General features: G+C 37.8%; 1 protein-coding gene across 20 annotated transcripts in view; it reads right to left on the bottom strand.

Annotated features, from left to right (window-relative positions):
* Positions 1–26052, bottom strand: part of ANO5 (anoctamin 5) — a 198544-nt gene that overhangs the window by 86465 nt on the left and 86027 nt on the right. For 5 of the 20 annotated variants that reach the window (XM_009007830.5, XM_054242177.2, XM_009007831.5 and 2 more), the window contains exon 1: positions 7244–8024. The exons of 3 other annotated variants lie outside the window; for them this stretch is intronic. In XM_009007830.5, the coding sequence (XP_009006078.4) occupies positions 7244–8009 (766 nt within the window). In that variant the 5' untranslated portion in view covers positions 8010–8024. Of the gene's footprint in view, positions 1–7064; positions 8198–26052 lie in introns of those variants that run through there. 12 more of the 20 variants (XM_035266038.3, XM_078339257.1, XM_035266039.3 and 9 more) reach the window with 4 other exon arrangements.

The raw sequence follows: 26052 nt of genomic DNA, 5'->3' as shown, positions 1-26052 counted from the left end.
AGTTTAACCATTGTGGAAGACAGTGTGGCAATTCCTCAAGGCCTTAGAAATAGAAATTCCATTTGACCCAGCAATCCCATTACTGGGTATATATCCAAAGGACTATAAATCGTTCTACTATAAGGACACATGCATACGAATGTTCATTGTAGCACTGTTTACAATAGCAAAGACCTGGAACCAACCCAAATGCCCATTGATGATAGACTGGATTGGGAAAATGTGGCACATATACACCATGGAATATTATGCAGCAATCAGAAATGATGAGTTTGTGTTGTTTGTAGGGACATGGATGAATCTGGAGAACATCATTCTCAGCAAACTGACACAAGAACAGAAAATGAAATATCGCATATTCTCACTCATAGGAGGGTGATGAAAAATGAGAACACATGGCACATGGACACAGGGAGGGGAGTACTAAACACTGGGGTCTATTGGGGGGAAAAGGGGAGGGCCAGCCTGGGGGGGAGCTGGGGAGGGATAGCCTGGGGAAAAATGCCAAATGTGGGTGAAGGGGAGAAAGGAAGCAAAACACACTGACATGTGTGTACCTATGCAACTGTCTTGCACGTTCTGCACATGTACCCCAAAACCTAAAATGCAATTAAAAATAAAAAATAAAAATAAAAGAAACAGGAAGAATGCAGGAAAAGCTGATGCTGCATTCCAAAGTACCATGGTTGCCTCATGAAAAAGTACTTTACATTGCAAACTACAGTCATTAAATTTTTCATCAAACACCATTTTAGTTGAAAGTTTGACTGGAAAACATATAGGGTCCTACAGACTTGACTTTATCAGATATTACCTCAAAAATTAATGATATGAATCTATCACTTCATTGAAAACACCTGATAGTATTTATTACCAATGATAAAACTTGAGCTGCAAATGAAATAATTTTTGTAAACTTGTGTCTGTCACTGTGACCTTAACAGATTTCCAAGGCATTTCTGATGAGATCAGTGATGATGTTAGCATAATTTCGGTATTTTATAATGATATATGTCAACATTTGGAAGATCTGTATAATTCAGCAGACAACTGTTTTCCAGACAAGCAATACATGATGTTACAAAACCATGTATGAGTAAAAGATACATTTAAAGTGCAAGACAGAACAATAGATTTTAATGAAGCAGTGACAGAAAAGTTCATTTCAATGGTTTCAAATTTCAAATTACATCTAACTGTAAAGAACCTATTATTTGTTTAATTTGGGGGAAAATCAGAGAAGAACATCCATAATTGTATGAAAACTCTTTAAAATTATCCTCCCTTTTCAACTATATAGCTGTAAGAGGCCAGATTTCCTTTATACACTTCAATCAGAATACAACACATCACAATAGAGTGAATGTAAATGCAGATATAAAAATATCTGCATTATATTTTAATATAAATTAAATTTATATTAAAATACAGGTGAGAGAGTAAAGAGATTTTTTCAAAGTAAAACAATGTACTCTTATCACTAAACTTATTTGGTTTTAGAAAATATACCAATTTTCATAAAAAATATGTTATGATAAGATGAAATAGAAGATTCCTAGATGTGGGAATTTTGAGAAGATGCCATTTAATAAAATAGAAAAGTCTGTTAATGATAGGTGACTGATACAGCAGAGGCTACAGACTACTAACAATTATTTTTCCTTCTCCTCCTTCTTTGCTAATAGAACCCTAATCATATGCTGTGTTAATGTACTCAAGCAAACAAAACATTTCCTAGTCTTCATCGCAAGAGTATGACATAAATTCAAAGCTCTCAACTACCATAAATGGGATGTCTATCTCATAATGTTTGTGCAAACCCGAAATAGATAATGCATGTACTTGGCATGTAGGAGGTAAATGGATGTTACTCTTGTTGACATTGCTATTATTCTATTCTGATATTAAGCTTCAAAACTGCTGTAAATTCTTTGGCCTAAGTTTCAGAGTATCGGAATAAATTTGAAATAATTCCTTTCATATTCAGATCTTTGTGTTGCAGGATCTGCTCTTAAAATACTTCACTCTAAGAAAAACATGAAAACTAACCAACTATAGCTATATCACTTAACTTTCTGAGTACAGGATTTCTCATGTAAATGATAGGAATCTAAAGAGATATGATTAAAAAGTATTAAACATCACACAGTTTTACCATGAATGAGTTTTTCCCATGATTAATGCCTAAACATATAGCTCAAAATCCAGTTGATCCTACTCATCTCTCACTGGATATGTGAATGAAAAGAAGACCAAGTTAGCATGGCTTTATAATGAATAGATAAAAAATAGCCTTCTTAGTAAGAGCTTTGTCTCGAGATATAATACTTGACATTGATTTGGGGAGCCTTTTCCTTTTTAAGGGCAAAAACCATCACTATTATGCCGCAGAATGATGCATCAAAGAGAATATAATTACAATCACAGAACAATCAAGCAAGCGCAAACCTTAAGCTAGATTTAAAGTTTTACAATTCTATTGTTATAAAAAGAAAGTTGAAAAACTGCAAACACTAGCCCCTCTTTTTTTCTAATTATTTCTGCTCCATTTAACATAAAACAATTAGGTGAAAAAATAATTTCAAACTGCTATTAAAATTTGATGCAATGCATTTATTTAAGAATGTGGAAAAGGGACAATATGAATCCTCCAGATTACCTTGTATCGTTACTAGTTCTGCTTTCACACTTTAGTCTTGAAAATTACAGCTTCCTTTCTCTAGAACTAACACCTGTTTTCTTCCCTTTCTAACTCTTGCTTATTTTTCACATTACATCAGCCTAGACCTCCTCCCTTCAGATCTTGCCTGAGTCCTCAACTATCCCCTGGGTTGGCCTTCCACCTGCTCCATATCACTTTGAATGCAGCCAACTCTGGACACCTAGCCCAATTATACATCCCTCCACAAGACTGTAAGCTCCAGAGAACCAACAGGGACACATTTTGTCAATTGCATCCTTTTCTGAAGGACTGGGACATTCAAGAGAATAGATGTATCTACTTACACACCATGTGCCCTCTCATTCCTGCACTTACTGCTTGCTAACTCTCTCACATGCATGCACACACACAATTAGATGTTCACACAGACCATAGACTCAGATACTTTCGTACTTCCTCACAGAGTATAAAGATGCTATAACTGTGCATAATCACCAAACTTCTGTCAAAACAGAGGTCTGACTGAAGAGCTGGGATTTGAAGCCAACAACTCTGTCAGCTTATTGCTATTCCTTCAACTTCCTCTAAAATGAATGGATATGACTATACTTTCCCTTCAGGCTAGAATTCAGGCATATGAAAGATTTGGTACCAGTCACTATGGAGAATTATCATATATGTGACAAAAGTAAAGCCAGCTGAAAGACTGAGTCTTGAGTTTTCACTGAAAGCACATACTAAGAATACACACTCCAGCAAATCCACAGCCCAAAAATAGCACTTGTATTTACCAACTGGTCTTCTCAGTTTACACTCTTACTAGCAGTATAAAATAAAATATCTGTAATCAAATACTAACATTACTAAAGGACAGGTGGCTTAGTTGAACACAATGCTTAACGTAGATATACAACTTAACATTCAACTTTTAATGGCCTTTTCCAATGCTAAACTCTCAACTGCCTTTACGATACTAACTGTATCATAAGTCAGCTAAAGAATGAACATTTCTCGAGGCTATGATGAGCTATGATCACACCACTGCACTCCAGCCTGTGCAACAGAGTAAGACCTGGTTAAAAAAAAAAAAAAAGTTAAATTCCAGACACATTGACATTTTACTGGCAGTGTTTGTTTATGTAACTAATTAAATGTTCTATTACCTTCTGCCATTAGAATTTCATTTTTAAAATTAGAATATATTAGAAAATTAGCCAACTGGAGATTTTCTTATGATTCGCTTATGTGTTTAATTGTGAAAAAAAAATAGAGAAGACATAATAAATCTTAGAACTATTATGCCTAAAAGGCAAAATGTTACATTGTCTTTTTTACGGTAAATCTTACAAATTAACTCTCATATTCAGTCTGTAAAGGTGATTTAGAAAGCGCATACAAAATCCAGGCTTACCCATATGGGTAAATGTAGTCTAAAAAGTCTGCTTATATTTTAAAATATAGAAACAGAAGTAGCTACTAAAAGTTGATGCTCTGGAACCTCAATTTTTCAGCCTTCTTCAGCCAACACATTTGTTTTCATAACAGTGTCATTTAACTGGAAGTAGAGTTCTAAAATTATAAAGGAATGTCCATTGGAAAAAAATAAACCACTCTCATAACAATGCACTTTTCATACACCCTAGTGCTATGGTTTGAATATCCCTCCAAAACTCATGTTGGAATTTAACTGTCATTGCTGTCATTGCAATGTTATTATGAGGTAGAGTCTTGAAGATGTGATTATGTCATAAGGGCTCTATCCTCATGAAAAGATTCATGTCATTGTCATGGGAATGGGTTAGTTATATCAGAATTAGGTTCCTAATGAAAGAATAAGTTTGGACACATTTATCTCTTGGTCTCATGCACTCCCTTGAGCTTCCAACATGTTAAGAAGCAGCACAAAGGTCCTTGTTAGATGCCAGTACCATGCTCTTGGACTTTCTAGCCTCCAGAACCAAAAGCCAAGTAAACTTATTTCCTTTATAAATTACCCAGGCTGTGGTATTCTGTTGTAGCAATAAAAAAATTGGTTAAGATACTTAATAAGAACACAGGTCTCAATAATTGGCAGTAAAACTAAACCAGCAAAACAACTGACATGCTAAGAAACATCTAAAAATATATGAGTCATATGAGTGGCCTGAACTATGCTGCTCCTTAGGCCCTGCTCTCATCAATGCCACACTTCTCTGCTGCCTGGGTTTTAGATTTTTGAATATACCAAGATACGGGAATTTGAGCAGAATGCAGCAATTAGACTCAGCCATCAAATGCAGGGTATTTCTCATCAATATCTTTTTCTCTCATCTCCACCTTAATCAGAGGCACAACTTGGATCACATGAGAAGCATAAATAGATTACAAAAGCCCTTTTTAAAAAATGGGGGAGTGTGACCGGACATGGTGGTTCACACCTGTAATCCCAGCACTTTGGGAGGCCAAGTCAGGCGGATCACCTGAGCTAAGGAATTCAAGACCAACTTGGGCAACAGAATGAAACCCATCTTCATTAAAAAAAAAAAAAAAAGTAGTCTGTGGGGCAATGGTGGTGTAGCACCTATAGTCCCAGTTACTCCAGAGGCTGAGGTGGGAATATCGCTGGAGCCTGGGAGTTGCAGGTTTCAGTAAGCAGAGATGATGCCCCTGCATTGCAGCCTGGGCAACAGAGCCAGACCCTGTTTCAAAAACAAATGGGGGCATGCTTCAACTGACACCATCAAGAACATGGAATAACAACACTCAGAAGAGGGAGGAAATACTTGCAAATCATATATCTAACAAGGGACTCGTATTCAGAATATATAAAGAATTCTTACAAACCGATAATAAAAAAGACAACTCAATTTTTAAACAGTCAAATGATCTGAACAGACATTTCTCCAAAAACATGAATGTCCAATAAGTATATAAAAAAGTTGCCACATTAATCACTAGGGAAATACAATGACAATACTGAGATACAACTTTACAACCACTAGGATGAAGAAATTGCTTTTTTTTTAATAATGAAAAAGACAATAACAAGTGTTAGTGAGCATGCACAGAAATTGGAACCCTTACACATTGTTGATGGGAAGGTAAAATGCAGATGCCTGGAAAACAGTTCAGCAATTTCTTAAAATGTTCAATATAAAGCTACCACAAAATCCAGCAATTCCACTCCTAGACATATACCCAAGGAAAATAAAAGCATATATCCATATGAAAACTTATACATTAATGTTCATAGCAGCATTATTAATAGAAGCAAAAAAATGTGGAAATACAAATTCTACCAACTGATGAATGGATAAGGTAGGGTATAGCTCCACAATGGAATAGTATTTGGCAATTAATAAGAATGATGCACTGATAAAAGCTACAGTTTGGATTAGCTTCAAAAACAATCTAAGAGAAAGAAGCCAGTTACAACAGACCACACATTGTATGATTCTATTTATATGAATGGTCTTGAATAGGCAAATCCATAGAGATGATAAAGAGATTACTAGTGGGAAGTGGAAAGGATGGGAAGTGACTGCCTAAAAGGTTTCTATTTGGGGTGATGAAAGTGTTCTAAAATTAGATTTTGATGATACTTACAAAACTCTAAGTACACTAAGGAACATCGAAATGTACACATCAAATAGGTGAATTTTATAGTATATAGATTATATCTCAATAAAGTTGTTTTAAAAAGGGAACGAGGAGGATGCAATAACACACGGTATTTCCCCATGCCTTTGAAAACTGAAGAGTAATGATCGGATCTTTTGTCACTTTGGAAAGCTGTTTCCATGTTTAGATCCAACACTAAACAAGGCATGAAAACAAAGTATCATAGAAGAAACTGGGGTCCTGGAGATAGCAGCAAAATAGTATGTGTATTTTAAGTAAAATACGTGTATTAAAATAGGCCCAAGGAATACATGCGGTGTAAAGGCTTTGGCAAACAATGGATAAATCTTTGTCAAGAGAATTAAAGGGCTTAATGAAAGCTGTGTAAAAGCAGCAGTAGCAGCAGCAGCAGCAGCTTTTCCAAGTGCCTATGACTCTAAAGATCTCAAACTGATAGACCTTAGGATCTGCTACTCCTGTAATTAACAAGCGTCTCAAAGCATAATTAGTAATGAGCAGAGAGAGTGAGGTAATAAGACTCAAGGACCAGCTCCTTCCACGTGGGACAGCTGTTTGGCACTCTACACTGCTGCTGCGTTTAGGAGAGCCTTCGTTTCCAGTGGCTGGGTTAGGAGGCCCAAGCACCGCAGCGCTAGCCTCGCGCCCCTGAATTACTCTGCAGCTCCTCGGCCTGCAGGGGAGCCAGGAGGGTGCTCCCGAACCATGGGGGTCAAAGGTCGCAGGTCCCTGCGCTCAAGAGCAGCAGAGAAATCTGTGGGGCGCCAAAACCCACCCTACTCACCCCAGTCGGGGGACTCTCTGCCCCGCAGTCCGGGTCTCGCACTGGGCACGCCACGCAGTGGACATCCTAGGACTCTGGCTGCAGGGCCGCCAACGTCCCCCTGGGGCCCCTGCGCCGCGAGTGGCGGGGTGCAGGCAGCCAGACCCGCTCTCCCTTAACGCCTTTTGGCGTGGTCCTACCTTCCTCCGCCAACACTTCGAGGAGATCCGGGTCGCCCATCGTCGCCAGCTCTTTAATGGCAGTGCTGCTTGAGAGACAGCAGGGGAGGAGCTGCTGAGACGCGCGTGGAGATGTGGGGCAGATACTGAATCTGACCGTGGGCCGCCAGAGTTGAGGCTGCTGGACTTCTAAGTGGCTGGTCTTCCTTCTGCAGGCCTCCTCCTCCTCCTCCTCGGTCTCCACTGTCCCTAGGCGCCTCAGACAGCGGGGCTTCTTCTCCAGTGGGTACTTCCCCACGACCCGGTCCTCCCCGACCTGCTCCGAGAGCTTGGCCCTGCGCTTCACCACCCTCTCCCAGTAGCGCTCCTGGGCGCCCTCCCAGTACTTCTCCAGGTACCGGTCCCTGTGCCTGCCCGGCAGCCAGTCTCGCAGCCGCCGCTCCCCCCGGCGCTCGCCAGGGTCCTTTCCACTGCTGCCCTCCCGCAGCTTTTCTTTCCCCTTCGCTCCCTCCCGGTTTCCCCGCCTCTTTCCCCGCCTCCAGATCGCAGGAGCAGCCGGCGCCCCACCCTCGGAGGCCGCCATCTCCCCGCCCCCCGGCCCGGCCGGCTCGACGCCGGCCTCCTCCTCTCGGCTCCAGCCTTCGGCCGCCTCCCCACCCTCCTCCCGGCCCGCCGCCTCTCGCACCTCCTCGGGACAGGCTGCCTCCTGTCCCTGCTCTGGACCCGCGGCCTCCTGTCTCTCCTCGGGACCCGCCGACCCCGGGCCCTGTTGGCCGGCCTGCTCCATTCTCAACAGGCTTCGCACGGCCCTTTCCACCAGATCCACCCACGACCAGAAATCCTGGTTCCCCAGGGCTGCCGCTTCCCTCCAGTCGGAATCCTCCACGATCCCCACAGGCGGTCCTGATGCTCCCTCCGCCAGTTAGCCAGGTCCTCATAGATCCGCTTGACCCTAAGCCCACCCTGCGCGCCACTGGGAGAGACCCCCCCTCCCAGTTTGGGAGAGTTTTTTTTTTTTGTCGCGTGGGGGAAAAAATCCCTCTCCCTTAAAGGAACCCCTCCCTATGTAAGGCCGGCGCATAGCTGGAGTCTCAAGGTTCCAGCAGCCCCTTCCCCATAGCGTCTGGAGCGGGGGTATTGACTTTTCTCCTGGCCCTGCCTGCTTCCTGGGCGTCCAGCAGGATCTCTGTCTTCTACGGGTGGGGGAAGGTCATCCGTTGTGGACTGTGTTCCAAAGTCAACCTCTGCCCCTTAAGAGTTGGATAGTGTGGGGCAAGTTTCTCCAAGTTTCAGTTTCCACATCTTTAAAGGAGAATGATAATAGTACCCACCTCCTAGGGTGTTGTGAGAAGTATGATGCAAAGTCCTTGCACAGAGTGTGTTAACATTTAGCTGCCGTTAAAGTTAACCCATATTATAGTCCATCTGGGTGACGCCTGTCAGCATCCCAGCTGAACGGTATTGCTTGAGCCCAGAAGTTCAAACTAGTCTAGACAACCCAGGAAGACCCCTGTCTCTCTCGAAAAAAAAAAAAAAAAAAAATCAGAAAATTAGCCGGGCATGGTGGCAGGCATCTGTGGTCCCAGATCCTCAGGAGGCTGAAGTGGGAGGATTGCTTGAGCCCAGAAGGTTGAGGTTACAGTGAGCCAAAATCATGCCACTGCAGTCCAGACTGAGTGACCAAGAGCAAGACACTGTCTCAAAAAAAAAAAAAAAAAAAAAAAAAAAGAAGGAGGAGGAAAAAAGAGAAAGAAAAAACAAAGAACAAAAAGTAACCCAAGTTACATTAATCCCTACTCCATCTCAAAGGGTTGCTTTGTTTCCCCCCTCCACTTCCTGCCCACCCCAACCAGAACTTTAACCTCAAGCCAAATGGGTCGTCCCACTCTCACAGGCCCCCTGCATTGTTTCTATGTTTTTGAGACCCGATCAACTGCCAAATACACAATAATTGAGAAACTAGATTCACTGTTTAATGGGGGAAAAATAAGACTGATGATGAACTAAAGGTGAGGTCAAAGTCTCAGCTGAGAGTCTTGAGCTCTGCGGAGGGAGTGGCTGTATTAGTTTGTTCTCAAGCTGCTAATGAAGACATACCTGAGACTGGGTAATTTATAAAAGGAAGAGTTTTAATGGACTCACAGTTCCACATGGCTGGGGAAACCTCACAATCATGGCAGAAGGCAAGGGAAAAAGCACATCTTACATGGGTGGCAGACAAGAGCTTGTGCAGGGGAACTGCCATTTATAAAACCATAGGAACTCGTGAGACTTATTCACTACCACCTGAATAGTATGGGGGAAACCATCCCCATTATTATCTACACCTGACCCTGCCCTTGACACATGGTGATTATTACAATTCAGGGTAAGATTTGAGTAGGGGACACAGCCAAACCATATCAGTGACTCTGAGTTTAGGACAAAGATGGGGTGATTTGAAAGTTAGGATGAGAGGACAAAAGAAGTCTTGACCTTTCTTCATTTTTCTGCTACTGCATTTCCCTCTCTCCCACCATTCTATTGATATTTCAGACTTGAGAATCACCTTTTGCAGATGAGGAAGCAGGCCTAGAGAGAAGTGTTTTGGTAAAGGTTATAGTTAACCAAAGAACTGGAAATCAGTTTTACTCCTGTCTATAATTTCCTGCTTATATGTCTAGGAATACGTGAGCTCTGGTCATGTGATTTGAGACAATGTGTAGGCAATTTCTTATTTGATGTAATTTGGAATTGTGTTTGAAAGGTGAATATACATAAGCATAGACTTACACATGAAATCATAAATAAATGACTAATTGTGATAGAAGTGTTTGGTTATCATCTCTCGATTATTAATTCTTGTTTGGAGTTCTAAGAAAATTTCTACAATATGAATGTTTTCTAATATTTTTTCTGTATATCAGGTTTTCTTCTAGGTGCTGTGGACATTGTGAGTTAAGAGCTGGGTAGAATCTTGCTTTATATAAAGTTAAAATAAAGAAAACAAAATTATTTTTCCATTATTTTACATAATTCTGTTTCATGTTTTTTTATTTAAGCTCTGTATTTGAAATGATGTATATGAGAAGACATTATATGTTGATGATTTTGCACCAAATTAAATGGAATATTTTGATGCTGAATTTGCTTAGATTTTTATCAACATCCTTTAAACTTTGTTAATAAAAGTTGAAAAACAGCTGTGTTCTTTTAATAACAGTCTGGGTTGTGTCCACAACTCTTTAGGTTTTGAAAAATATTATCTGTATTCATATCATTGACATATTTTATATTGCTTATTCATTTATAATTTTAGGATATGTTCATCTTCTCCATCACTATACTATACCTCATTAGACATAGTTGTTAACTATACATTTCCAGAATTACATTCTGAATAATTTATACATGTTCCTTTAATGTAATTGAACATGTAGTTAGGTATTGAATCCGGCCCAAAGGTTGTCTTTTTTTAACCCTCCAAATGATTTCAGCCTTTGTTTAAATTATTATAAGCATCTGGTAACACTTTTTCTTATTTGTCTTTTATATTTTAGTAGTATCACAAAGTTTTTAAATTATTACATAAACAAAGCTATAAATATATAAATGGTGGTATCTTGGAAATTAAACTATCAACTGGCACCTTACAGTACTTGTATACCTGCTGATAGTAAAAGTGAGAATTCCCTGCAGGAAAGGCATCTTAGAGATGTAAGTATATAGTGTGTGAAAAAAGCCTGAGCTGTATGAAAGTTAAATGTTTACTCTTGAGCAACTTCTGCACGTGAAGTTTTTATTATTTTAGTAACCTGATTGAATCACTGAACTTAACCCAGATTAAAGAGCATAAGTTTACAAGCTAGACTCTGAAGACTAGAAAAGACCTTAGGAAGCCACCTAATGAATATATTTTCCTTCTGGTATTTAAAGCCAGGATATGGCACCTCCAGTCTGTGATCTTCACTGGTTTGCTTTCTTTTGACTTCTTCAGATATCAAAGCTTTGACTCCTTGTTTCCTCCTTTTGGACTTCTTATCATACAGTGGTTTTCTTAACACCTAAAAATTTCACTTATTCCATGTATTTTGAACATCTCTGCAGTTCACATAAAATAGCATACTCTAATACATGGAGCATTGTACAGGAGTGAAAAGACACCTATTAAATCCCTGTCGTCATCCCTTAAAAAGATAGGCAGCACAATTATCATGGACAGATGACTTGAATTCTTTGATCCCCAGCTCCCTTCTCTGGATATGAAGCTTCTTAACTTGTTCCAGCCATCTCCCAGCTTGTTGTAAAAGTCAAAAAAAATCCTATGCATGAAAGGATTTTGGAAACAATTAAAATGTACCAAACATGAAAAACTTTTATTGACTGGGAGAGGTAAAGTTAAAGTAATAGATTTACTAGAAGGTAGGAATACTATTTAAGGGTGATGTTCCCCCCAACCCCCCAGCAAAATGCTGTTTCCACAATTTCTTCAGAAGTTGCAGTTACTTTCTGACTCCACACATTCACTACCCATTCCCTGGTTTCAGAGGAGAGTCCAGATCTCTTTATTTGCCTGATTGATCACTTTGAATCCTGACTTTTTTAGGCCCCGAACCTTATAAGCCCCAGTCTTCTCAACTAGCTCGTTCATCTCTACCTACCATCTTTCACTCTTCTCAGAAAAAGCCCACTTTACGGGCTGATACCTGTAACCCTAGTGGTCATCAGAAAATGGGATTTAATACTTAGCACTCACCTTCATGCTTGGTATTTTCCTATCTCAGTGTCCGGAATGGCATCCCCCTCTGTCTCATAACCAGAAAAATGCAATTTGTCCTCAGACTAAGAGATCATGAAGAACTGTTTCAGCAATAGATATGGAGTAAAGAAGCATTATTCTCTTCTATGCCTGCATGAACAGTAACTGAAGTTAAAAATAACCTGTTTTCAAACTTTTGATGCTATTGCAAACTATTTTGTAGACTTAGGGAAAAATCAAAACACATTGCTTGTCTATAGGATTGCAAAAACTCTATTTACATGATGTGGGCTAAGTAAGTCTTCATGATTATTTCCCACCTGTCTCTCCCTCTCCCACTACACTGCAGCCATGGTGTCTTACTGCTGTTCTTCAAGCATAACAAGCACCTTCTCATCTCGCTGTTTCGCTGGCTCCTCCTAAGGATCTTCTCACAGATGTGTGATGGTTAACTCTCTTAGGTTATTCAGTTTTCCATCCAAATGTCACTTCCTTGGGAAGAACTTTGCTGACGACGCTAAGGCAATTACCTAATATTACTGTCGGCTTACTCTGTGTTGTTTATCTTCACAGCAGTAATCGCTTTCGGGATTTTTATATGTATTTGTTTATGCATATTTGTTAGCACATAAACTCCATGAAGGGTGACGTTTCGTCAGTTCTGTTTATTGTTGTATCTGTGGTACCTAGGTTGGTGCCTGACACAGAAAGATTCTATATAAATATATGTTAAATGAAAGATTTGACCAAGGTGTATTATCAAATTTCCTGTTGTCTGAGACTGGCTAGTAGCTGACTTCTCTGTTGCCCCTTGCTTTCAAGCAGCTGATAGAGTAATTTTATTATACACATTGGATGGCTAAGTGCCATTCTGAGAACTAATTTTCTAGTTCTAAAGAAACTATAAAATTGATCTGAAAAAACTATGAGTCAGCAGTAATTCAGGAATTCATTTCACCATCCGAGCACTAACTTCTTGACTTTCCTCTGAAGAGAGGGGCTAGACCTTTGGCAAAAATTGCAGCAAATGACAGGAAGAGGCGAGTTAAGACCCAGCTTGCCTTAGCACTGCTATATTCCTATGGTCATTGAGTGTTTCACAGTATAATCACAACCTCTTGTTTAAGTGTCGTATGCTTAGGACTGTTATTTTTCTTTAGCATATGCATAAACAGGGGCCAAAATTGAACTCAAGTGTTATATATTGGCTACCTCAAATATTGCACTAAAAATATGGACTTTGAGGTTTGAATGGACAAATCTACAATTTTTCTTGAATCTTTTACAAACAAACTTTTCCATCAAGGAGTCACACACACTGGCTCTACATTTTCTTTGCCATCAAATCCTGTTTTGAACACTATCGTGTCACTGAAGAAAACTATTCCCTCCAAGATCATTCTTCACTGACCTGTATCAGTTATTAAATCTAATGCCTCTTTCCAAATTTTCCACAACAGTTTTCAAGAGACATTCTGAGTCTCTTCCCATAACTGACTCCCACTTGACAGGCAGTACAATGTAAAAGAAAATGCATGGACAATAAAATCATACTATGTGGTTCAAGCAAATCTGTTCCAGTTTTGAATGTCCACTCAACAACCTAGTAGCTGTACAACTTTGAGCTAGTGGGTTCACAAACCTGTAAGCTTCACTTTCCTAACCTGTATAATGTAAGCAATCATATCCACCAAATGTTGTGGTTATTAAAACTAAATAACAATATTGTCTTTGGCATATGGTAGACATTAAATAAATGTAAGTTTTCATCTTTCTTTTGTATCCTCTATCACTTCCTTTACTCTTTTGTCTTCTTTCAATGAAGTCTCTCCTGTTATTTTCATTTATTCCATTAACTATCATTTTTTGAAGGGCTCATTCAAATATTTATCTCCACACTTCTCATTGAAAATTTCTTAATATCTTACAAAATATGTAAGTCACTGATATTTTCTTACATTACCCTAATTTGGATGAATCTATGGCTAAATTAATTTTCCCTTAAACTAGTTCAACTGCCCAACTCTTCTACTTCTTTCAAAATCACCAGGATTATCTCTAGTTAGTATTTAATAATTATAATAGCTATAAATATTTGCATACTTTCTATGTGTCCATTAATAGGCTTTGCATATGCTACTGCATTAAATCTCAAGATGATATGAAACAGGTGCTTATCAGACATCTCTTGTATTTGCTACATATCTTGGCTCATCCTTTCTTTTAAACAACCAATTTTATTGAAGTGCAATTTATAGTTTTTTTTTTAGTCCTTTTTGTGTGCTATATAACAGAATCCTCAAGGCTGGGTAACTTACAAAGAAAAGAGGTTTATTTGACCCATGATTCTGGCAGCTGGAAGGTTCAAGATTGGGCAGCTGTATCTGGTGGGGCCCTCAGGCTGTTTTAACTCGTGGTAGAAAGTGGAAGAACAGATGTGTACAAAGAGATTGCATGGCAAGAAAGAAATCAACAGAGAGAAAAACAGAGGAAGCCAGACTGTTTTTAACAACCTGCTCTCAGGAGGACTAATCCATTCCTGTGAGAAAAATAACTCATCCCCTTAGGAGAGCATTAATCTATTCATGAGAGATCTGCCTCCATAATCCAAACACTTCCCACTAGGCTCCACTCCCAATACTGTTAAATTGGGGATCAGATTTCAACATGAGTTTTGGCAGGGACAAACTACACCCAAACCATAGCAATATTGGCAATTGTATTTGTATTAATAATTAAATTGCCAGTTATAAGTGTGCAATTAGAGAAATTTTCTAACATATACAGTATACACTTATGTAACCATCACACATTCATTATAATAGAACATTTTCAAAAACCACCCATTCACCTTTGTAGTCAATCACCTCATTCTATCCACTGGCCCCTGGAATCCACTGATATTCTTGCTATCATTGTAGATTCTTGGCTTACCTTTTTACTCTAGTCTTTACTCTATGGCAAATATCTGCACACACATAATTTAACAGGACCTTGCCTTAGCTCTGTTGTATATCATGTGTGTTCTGTCCTGGGGCCTCCCTAACACCATAATGTGGGTTGCCTATTCATGTTCTACCCTGACATATGTGCAAAACTGTAAGTAGGAGGAGGTTAGGGAAACACAGGGAAACTGAACAATAGATAATGATGGATAAATATTTCCCTTTTCCATTCTTTCAAGGGGCAATTTCAAGATGCATTGTGCATCACTCTTTAGGTGTTCTGCAGAAACCAACACTTATTTGCCTACAGTGGTAGCCAGTTTGATAGCATGTTCTCTGGCTCTCTTTTCATGTTTGAGTTTTCCAAGCCCTGTATTTCTCTTATTAGGGATCATTTCCCAAAATAATCTTCCTGTGCATAAGTCTTATTTCAGGCTCTGCTATTAGGGGAAATCCACAATAAAACAGCATTACTATATTACCCCTTAAATAGCGTATTAAGGAAACTGAGGCTAAAAGAGGTTAAATAATTGTCTAAAATTGCATCACTATTAAAACACAGAGTAACAGCTTAGATTCAGGGTAGCCCAGCTACGCAGTTCATGTACTTAATCACCATATTGCTTTTCAAGGCAGAAACAAGTCAACTTTGATTTTGTCCAATATTTTAATCAATTGTATCACCAGTTTTGTTGTCATTTCTTCTTTTAAATTGTTTTCCTCACCAATTATTGGAAATGACTTCATCTAGCTGAAAGCCACAGTGGGTAATTTTGGGGAAACATCCAAAATTCACTGCTGCTTCTCCTTTCCTACTGCTATCACTTTACCACCACCGTCTTTGATTCCTACAATAGCCATCAGTTGATTTTTATATTTACCAACCAGACAATATTGTTTAGTGGAAAGTGTGTTGGCTTGATGGAATTGATTTCAAATCCGAGCTCTCTCATTCTTTAACTTGTGTAATATAGGGTCTTTTAGCCTCCCTGAGCTTCAGTGTTCTTATCTGTAAACTAGAGAAAATAACTCATAATTTTTGATGGATTAAATGTAATAACTCTTTTCTTCCTTTGCTCAAATAGGAAACCATGGGATCCCACTTTTACTTTTTTGTATTTACTGTTATTTTTGTTCTTAGGATCATTTTAAGCAGTAGAGATTTTGAGAAGATGGAAACTTTGTTGTTAAATATAGATTTATTCCTTTAATTTTCATGAAAATATTTATTTTTATTAGTCTATAATACTTCTAGTAACCTATAGCATAAACAGAAAGATTTCTGAATTTTAAAATGAGGTACATGATACATAAGAATGCCAGCACAAATATTGCTTGAAACAATGAAAGGAACTCTTAAGAGCCAATGGACTTACATATTGATTAAAGTACTCCATTAGTCAGTATTCAGATGATTATTAGTACTGTGGCAATGAAATAAAAGCTTCTGAGAAATAGGATGTTTCCATTAAAAGATGATTTAATGCTTGGATTCAATATGCTGTTGACCAATTCACATTCCCTGAAATAAATCCACCACTAAAATTCTAAAAGGGTCCTTAAAGCAGGTTAAACAGAAAACCAAACCAAACTTGATTGAAATACAGGAACATCAAGTTGGAGAAAGTATACTATTTATGCACACTAAAATTGGCCAGACCTTTATAAAATACATTTAAGAAAACATAGTCTACTTTCAAAGTACCTAACTCATATGCAGTTTCAACCATAAGTACAAAGAGAGTGAAATTAAAGAGTTCCATTGACTCACTCAGTGGTTACATCTGAGGTTTTATCCTGTGAATTAAATCATCTTTTGTGTTCTCCACCCAGTGGCTACATGATTTTCACCAGAAGCATAAGAAGCATCAAGACCATATTTGACATCCCCAAAATGATCAGCATGCTTGTAACAGAGCCTGCTGTGGTTTGTAATTTTATGTTTTAAGGAGAAAGTTGTTAATTACATTTTTTATTTAGCTTCCCCAGGCTAGAAATGTTTTTTTAAAAAAAAACAAGTAGTCTTTCCCAGAGAGAATGAACCCACCCTACTTAATTACATATTTGCTTTCCATTGAAGGGATGGTTCTAATCTGGGATTGCCAGAAAAGTCATCTACAAAGATAAAGAAGAGGGAGTCTGTAAAACAAATACAGGCTGCTTCTAAAGTTAGCTGGCCACCTCCCATTTCACTGAAGTCCAGATGGATGTGAAGGCAAGGTCAAATGACGGGACTTATGTAGATGGGGTGTTTAGTCAGAAGAGAAAAGAACTAATGGACACTCTGAAAATATATTACATCTGTGATTATTTAATTATTTGTTTTCTATTATTTCTGCCACTACTCTATGATGACAAGAACCACGTTTCTTCTACTTATCATTGCATCCACCAGAGACATCCTAGGGCATAACACATGGATACCCACTTATTGATGACCAGTTGAATTTCTCCTTCATTGTTTTGCTCTCTGATGATTTCTTGGATGGTTATCATATCTACTCAACTAGACTGTACTCATGTGAGAAGATAAATCATATCTTATATTCCTCTAAATTCCTTTCTAATTGTCTTCTGTTCAAATCAGTGTTGATATATGCAGAATTTTATGCTGTGAATTTGGGAAAAAATGTAAAGGAAAAGATCGAGAAAGAAGAGTGTTAGTGAAGAATTGTAATGATTTTTCCACAGTATATTTCTAAATATACATTGAATTATATGGAATTGCCAAATGTGACTATTTGGGCATATTTCATCCCAATTTCATGTGATTCCATCTAACTACTGAGAATCAAATCAAATCAAACAAAAACACATAGCAATTAGGGTGGGCAAACTGGAGTTTGAACCATAACTTTGCCACTTACTAGCTTTAGAATCCTGAATAAGCTTCCAATACTTATGGGGCTTCAGTTTAGAAATGGCATAATACCATTTTGGAGGGCAGTGGTGAAGATTAGATGAACTGAGAGCTCTAAAATTCTCTAGCCCATTATAGATGTTTCACTTCCCAATTACCTTGTTCAAGTATCTTAACATTTCCTTGTCTCAATCTGCTCATCAACAAAACAAGCAAAATAAATACAATAGGTTGTTATAAAAAAGATAATTTAAAACATTTTGATATATTGTTTGATCTCCTCAATAATGCTATGAGGTTGTTATTATTATCATTGTTCCCATTTTACAGACAAGGAAACATAAGTGTGGCTCATAGCTAATGCTCATAGCGACTATATTACACTATACTGTATTATACTATAGTTTTTATAGTGGCTAAAAATTCAATTTGTATAAAAATTTATAGTGCTTCAGACAACAAGATATGAAGCTAGTGTAGGAGATAGAAAAAAGCACAGTGTCTCTGTGTGTGTGTGTGTGTGTGTGTGAGAGAGAGAGAGAGAGAGAGAGAGAGAGAGAGAGGCTGAGAGGAAGGGGCTAAAGATGTCTGTGTCTGGCTTGCATCATCCATTTTTTTTCTCAATGCAAGAACAAGAAACTAGTATGTGTCATACTTCATAAATGTTTGCATGCCTAACCTTCATTTTTTGCAGATCTATTCACACTATAAGTTTGTTGAATAAAAAACAGTAATAGCAAAAAAGTTTGTATCTTTGTTTGTATTTAAGAATCTTCCACTTAATCATTTTAATAAACTGATTTCTGAGTCTGGTACTGTTCTAAAAACTTTAATGTATTAGCTCATTTAATTCTTATAACAATATCTTACCATTGATACTATCCCCTCACCTTTTCAGAAGAGGAAACTGAGGCATGGAGGGTTTTAGTAACTTGCTCAAAATCACACAGTTGGTATGTTCTAGAGTCAAGGTTTTCACCGAGGTAGGTTGGCTCTAGAGATCTTGCCATTTCTCCCTGTGCTCTTCTGCCTTCTAATGATTTATTAATTTTGTACATTATTAGCCAAAACTCTTACTACCTAGCAGATGTGTTCTTATGAATAAATGATTACAGCTAATGCCATAGAAATACCCCTGGGCATGCCCCAACAAAAATACTTCTCTAACTGCCATGAATTGCCCCATTAAATTTTTATTCTTTCGAAACACAAGTTATCTTCTTTAAGATGCATATGGTGTGTGAGAATATAAGGCTAGGTAAGGATCCTAGCACTGAGGAAGGGGAAAATTAGTCCTGGAGCACTGGCAAATTGCTGGGCAGTGAAGACTGGATTTGATGACTTCTAAAGGGCAAGATAGATGGGGAAAACACAGACTTTCCTATTAGGTCAGAAAGTCACAACAAGGAGATAGTTTGTACGAGTTCCAGTCTGTGAATGATGAAGCTGAAGATCAGGGAGGTTAAGGATTTTCCCATGGTCATACAGCGGCTGAGCAGCAGAGCATGGATTGCAAATATGAGTGCTTGATCCCGTATACTCAGTCTTAGGTATTTTGTTAGAGCAGTTCAAATGGCCTAAGACGTACGTCAAATATACATAGGTGCTATTTATTCATTTGCTAGGGCTACTATAACAAAATACCAGTGACCGAATGGCTCAAACAACAGAAATTTATTATCTCACAGTTCTGGAGGTAGAAGTCCAAGATCAAAATCTTAGCACATTTGTTTTCCTAAGGCCTCTCTCCTTTGCTAGCAGATGGACACCTTTTTGCTGTCTTTACGTGGTCTTTCTTTGTGTGGACACATCCCTGGTGTCTCTTTGTGTGTCCAAGTTTCCTCTTCTTATAAGGACACCAGGCCTCTGGGATTAGAACCTAACACTTATGACCTTATTTAAACCTAATTACCTCCATAAAATCCCTATCTCCAAACACTCTGAGGCACTTGGGAGTGAAGTCTTCAACACATGAATTTGGGGAGAGGGAACCACAAGTTGGCCCATAAAAGTTACATATTCAGTAAAATAAATAAACATGGTTTTTAGCACAATGTAAACCCTAATCCATGCTAGTCTTCCACTATCCCTTAAACATTTATTTAGTGAAGGTAAAAATTTCCTGATCCTGAATATTTGGAAAGAGTTTGAAAATTTTCAAACTTTCAGAGAGTTAAAAGATCGTTTAAATTTACAAAACATTGTTCCAATTCAGTAATTAGGATACACCCATTTTTATATATTAATCAAGTAATTCAATATTACTGAAAGTTAAGATTTTTCTCCACCTTCCTGTAGACGGCAGCTGCCTGCCTTCAAGGAAGGGAATGTTTGAACTCTTCATCTCTGACCTTCTCCTAACCCACATACTCACTTACATTCTGGCTTTCTAGAGGCAATGGAGAGAATGAAAGTGGAGGTGAGAAAAGACAAGATATGTTGTAACTAGGCTGGATGTCTTTGTGTTATCCGTCTTCAGCAAATGCAAATAGATCCTCAGCGATCACCATTGATGAATACTTCTCTCCAGCAATATCCTTAACCTGAGTGAATGTAACCTCATTGCAGTTGGTTATTTGTGGCTTATTTCCCTAGCCTTTAGGATTCTGTTGGCAATGTTCAACTCCTGGCAGGTCAGAACTCTCTGCCCTTCTGGAGAGCTTTATTGGCCAGAACCATGGATCACCCAATATTGCCTTTTGCTCCTGCACGTTTTGTTTCTGTTCAATGAAAAATCTTTCTCATCCTCTTGCTCCAATAAAGTCTAAGAGTTCAGGTCTATCCCAATGCACCTTTTTTACTTTGTTGCCATGGACTACATTGGCATTCTCAGGCACAAATCAGTTAGTGGTCCTCAGCATTTCTCAAATGGAGGATGCCCATTTTAATCTCATGAACAGTCCTGTGATTACTTCTCTGCCTCAATAAGCCTGAAGAGAGAAATATGCCAAAAATGTTATTAAAACCTTTAAAAATAAGTATTAATGTAAGAATCGGGGAAAAGATTATTTCTGTTCTCTCCATTCATTTTCCATCTTTTGAATATTTTATATTAATTTTTAAAATAAGATTTTTATTTTAGAATAGTTGTAGAGTTACAGAAAAATTACAAAAATATCAGAGTTCCTTTATACCTGACAACTAATTTCTCCTATTATTATTATTTTGCTTATTTTAGTGTCTCACTATTTTGCTCAGGCTGGACTCAAACTCTCTAGTGATTCTCCCACCTCAATCTCCTGAGAATTTCCCCTAATATTGACATTTTACATTAGTCTAGTAAATTTGTTACAATTAATGAACACAAACTGATACATTAACATCACCTAAAGTTCACACTTTATTCAGATTTTCTTATTTTTCACCCAGTGTCCTATTTCTAGTTAGGATCCCATCCTGGATACCACGTTGCATTTAGTTTCTTTTGTCTCATGCTCCTACAGGCTGTGACAGTTTCTCTGATTTTCCTTGTTTTTTCATAGACTAGACAGTTTTGAAGAGCACTAGTCAGATTTTTGTAGATTGTCATTCAATTGAGATGTGTCTAATGTTTTTCTCAATTAGACTGGGGTAATATATTTTGGGGAAGAAGACAACAGAGGTAAAGTGTTATTTTCATCACGTCCTATCAAGGGTAAATACTGTCAATGTGACCTATTACTGTTGGTGTTGATCTTCATTACCTGGCTGAGGTAGTGTTTTCTAGATTTCTTTACTATAAAGTTATGGTTTTTTTAACCTCCTTTTCATACTGTATTCTTTGGAAGGAAGTCACAATGTACAGCTCACTCGCTTGAGATAGTTAAACCCTCATATCTTTGAAGAAAAAGTAACTATGCAAACTATTGAAATTATTTCGCATACAAAACTTGTCTGGTTCTTGTTTTATTTCTTGATTTATTTATTCAATTATTTATTTATATCAGTATAGACTCATAGATATTTATTTTATACTTTGGGTTATATGATACTTTTTATTCTCTGAAAAAACAAAACAGTATGAAAGACTATGTAAATGAAATATTTATAATTTGGATAAAAACTGAAAAGCATTAATAAGCAGCTTATAATGCATTTTGTAAAGACCTTCAATATGACTTTTTCAAGTGAATTAAATTTAACTAAATATAATTACTGTTAAGAAAAACTTTTTTGATAACATCTAATCACACTTAAGGGAATAAAAGGACAAACAAAATTATTAAAAATATGTTTTAGACTAAATAGCACTTGAACTTTGTACTTTGATAAGCATATTTATTCTAAAAATAAAAATAACTATGTATAAACGATAAATTATTTTTATAATAATTATTCTTAATTATTTTAAACTATTATTATTATTTGAGATGAGTTTTGCTCTTGTTTCCCAGGCTGAAGTTCAATGTTGCCATTTCAGCTTACCACAGCCTCCTACTCCCGGGTTCAAGTGATTCTCCGGCCTCAGCCTCTTGAGTAGCAGAAATTATAGGCTAATTAACCTATAATTAACCATGCCTAGCTAATTTGTATTTTTAGTAGGAACGGCTTTCTCCATGTTGGTCAGGCTGGTCTCAAACTCCTGACCTCAGGTGATCTGCTTGCCTTGGCCTCCCAAAGTGCTGGGATTACAGGCATAAGCTACCATGCCTGACCTCTAAATTATTTATTATTTGCCTGATGAATTGGTATTTCACAGTAGTATGTGTGTAGTGATTCTGAAACTACTCTCTCCGCATTTATTGCGTATTGTGAGACTGAGTAAATGAGTAAAGGCATTGATGTAGCCGGAATTTTCACTCTTAGGCAAGGGAAATGCAAATGTGCAATAGAGGAAGGCTAGAAAGAGCCCAGAAGTGTTGGATTGGAATTTTCCAGGGTCTTCCAGAGGAAGAAAATGTATAAGATGAGCCTGGAACGTTTAATGATGCCACAAAATAAGGATGTGGTCAAAATAATAATAATAATAATAAGGCATGTCAAAAGCACAATAGGGCTAACCCAAAAAGGTTCCCAGAGGCCTAATGTGGAAAGAAGATTAGAATGCCAAAATAAATAATGATAGTAATGGATAACTTATTGCATAAGAATCCATGTACCCATACCAATAATAAAAATATAAATAAAAGATTGAGAGAGAGTGGAAAACTTAAAAAATAATAGAAGGCTAAAAATTAAATGAAGAGGAATCATGATGTTAGAAAGTCACCAACTTCTGGTTATCATAGCAGTATGCTTTTTACCTGAAAAAGACTCAAAATAAAGGGATGGAGGAAGATTTACCAAGCAAATGGAGAGCAAAAAAAAGCAGAATTTGCAATTCTCATCTCTGATAAAATAGACTTTAAAGCAACAAAGCTCAAAGGAGACAAAGAAGGACATTACATAATGGTAAAAGGATCGATACAACAAGAAGAGCTAACGATCCTAAGTATATATGGACCCAATACAGGAGCACCCAGATATATAAGGCAAGTTCTTAACGACTTACAAAGAGACTTAGACTCCCACACAATAATAGTGAGAGACTTTAACACTCCACTGTCAATATTAGACAGATCAACCAGACAGAAAATTAACAAGGATATCCAGGGCTTGAACTCAGACCTGGAAGAAGCAAACCTGATAGACATTTACAGAACTCTCCACCCCAAATCCACAGAATATACATTCTTCTCAGCACCACATCACACCTACTCTAAAATTGACCACATAATTGGAAGAAAAGCACTCCTCAGCATATGCAAAACAACTGAAATCATAACAGTCTCTCAGACCATAGTGCAATCAAGTTAGAACTCAGAATTCACAAACTAACTGAGAACTGCACAGCTTCATAGAAACTGAACAACTGGCTCTTAAATGTTGATTGGATAACAATGAAATGAAGGCAGAAATAAAGAAGTTCTTTGAAACCAACGAGAAGGAAGACGAAACATACCAGAATCTCTGGGACACATTTAAAGCAGTCTCTAGAGGAAAATATATAGCAATAAGTGACCACATGAGAATAGTGGAGAGATCCAAAATTGACACCCTAGCATCAAAATTGAAAGAGCTGGAGGAGCAAGACCAAAACCTAGCAGAAGACAAGAAACAACTAAGATCACAGCAGAACTGAAGGAGATAGAGACACAAAAAACCCTTCAAAAAATTAATAAATACAAGAGCTGGTTTTTTGAAAAGATCAACAAAATAGACAGACCACTAGCCAGACTAATAAAAAAGAAAAGGGAGAATAACCAAATCAATGCAATAAAAAATGATAAAGAGGAGATCACCAGAGATTCCACAGAAATTCAAACCATCATCAGAGAATATTACAAACAACTCTATGCACATAAATTAGTAAACGTGAAAGAAATGAATAAATTCCTGGACACTTGTGTACTCCGAAGCCAAAACCAGGAAGAAGCCGAAACTATGAATAGACCAATAACAAGGTCTGAAGTTGAGGCAGCAATTAAGAGCCTACCATACAAAAAAAGCCCAGGTCCAGATGGGTTCACAGCCGAATTCTACCAGACACACAAAGAGGAGCTGGTACCATTCCTTCTGAAACTATTCCAAATAATCCAAAAAGAGGGACTCCTTCCCAAATCATTTTATGAGACCAACATCATCTTGATACCAAAACCTGGCAGAGACTCAACAAGAAAAGAAAACCTCAGACCAATATCCATGATGAACATAGATGCAAAAATCTTCAATAAAATACTAGCAAGCCAATTGCAACAGCACATCAAAAAGCTTATCCATTATGATCAAGTAGGATTCATCCCGGGGATGCAAGGCTGGTTCAACATACACAAGTCTATAAATGTAATTCACCACATAAACAGAACCAAAAACAAAAACCACATGGTTATCTCAATTGAGGCAGAGAAGGCCTTTGACAAAATTCAACAGCCCTTTATGCTAAAAACCCTCAATAAACTCGGTATTGATGGAACATATCTCAAAGTAATAAAAGCTATTTACCACAAACCAACAACCAATATCATACTGAATGCGCAAAAACTGGAAGCATTCCCTTTGAAATCTGGCACTAGACAAGAATGCCCTCTCTCACCACTCCTATTCAATATAGTACTGAAAGTTAGAATGAAATACCTAGGAATACAACTTACAAGGAATGTAAGAGACCTATTCAAGGAAAACTACAAACCACTGCTCAATGAAATAAGAGAGGACACAAACATATGGAGAAACATTCCATGTTCATGGTTAGGAAGATTCAATATTGTGAAAATGGCCATACTGCCCAAAGTAATTTACAGAATCAATGCTGTCCCCATCAAGCTACCATTGACTTTCTTCACAGAACTGGAAAAAACCACCTTGAACTTCGTATGAAACCAAAAGAGAGCCCGCATAGTCAAGTCAACTCTAAGCAAAAAGAACACAGCGGGGGGCATCACACTACCAGACTTCAAACTATACTACAAGGCTACAGTAATCAAAACAGCATGGTACTGGTACCAAACAGAGATATAGACCAATGGAACAGAACAGAGGCATCGGAGGCAACACAACATATCTACAACCATACAATCTTTGATAAACCTGACGTAAACAAGCCATGGGGAAAGGACTCCCTGTTTAATAAGTGGTGTTGGGAAAACTGGCTAGCCATGTGCAGAAAGCAGAAACTGGACCCCTTCCGGACACCTTACATTAAAATTAACTCCAGATGGATTAAAGACTTAAACATAAGGCCTGGCACCATAAAAACCCTAGAAGGAAATCTAGGCAAAATCTTTCAGGACATAGGAGTAGGCGAGGACTTCATGAACAAAACACCAAAAGCATTGTCAACAAAAGCCAAAATAGACAAATGGGACCTAATCAAACTCCACAGCTTCTGCACGGCAAAAGAAACAGTCACTAGAGTGAATCGGCAACCAACAGAATGGGAAAAAATTTTTGCAGTTTACGCATCTGACAAAGGGCTGATATCCAAAATTTACAAAGAACTAAAACAGATTTACAAGAAAAAAAAAAAACCCATTCAAAAATGGGCAAAGGATATGAACAGACACTTTACAAAAGAAGACATACATGAGGCCAACAAACATGTGAAAAAATGCTCATCATCACCAGTCATTAGAGAGATGCAAATCGAAACCACATTGAGATATCATCTCATGCCAGTTAGAATGGTGATCATTAAAAATTCTGGAGACAACAGATGCTGGAGAGGATGTAGAGAAATAGGAACACTTTTACACTGCTGGTGGGAGTGTAAATTAGTTCAACCATTGTGGAAGACAGTGTGGCAATTCCTCAAGGACCTAGAAATAGAAAT

The sequence above is a fragment of the Callithrix jacchus genome, chromosome 10, assembly GCF_049354715.1.
Source record: "Callithrix jacchus isolate 240 chromosome 10, calJac240_pri, whole genome shotgun sequence".
Lineage (NCBI taxonomy): Eukaryota > Metazoa > Chordata > Mammalia > Primates > Cebidae > Callithrix > Callithrix jacchus.
The sequence above is the reverse complement of the archived record's forward strand: the minus strand, read 5'-3'. Positions and strand labels throughout refer to the sequence as shown.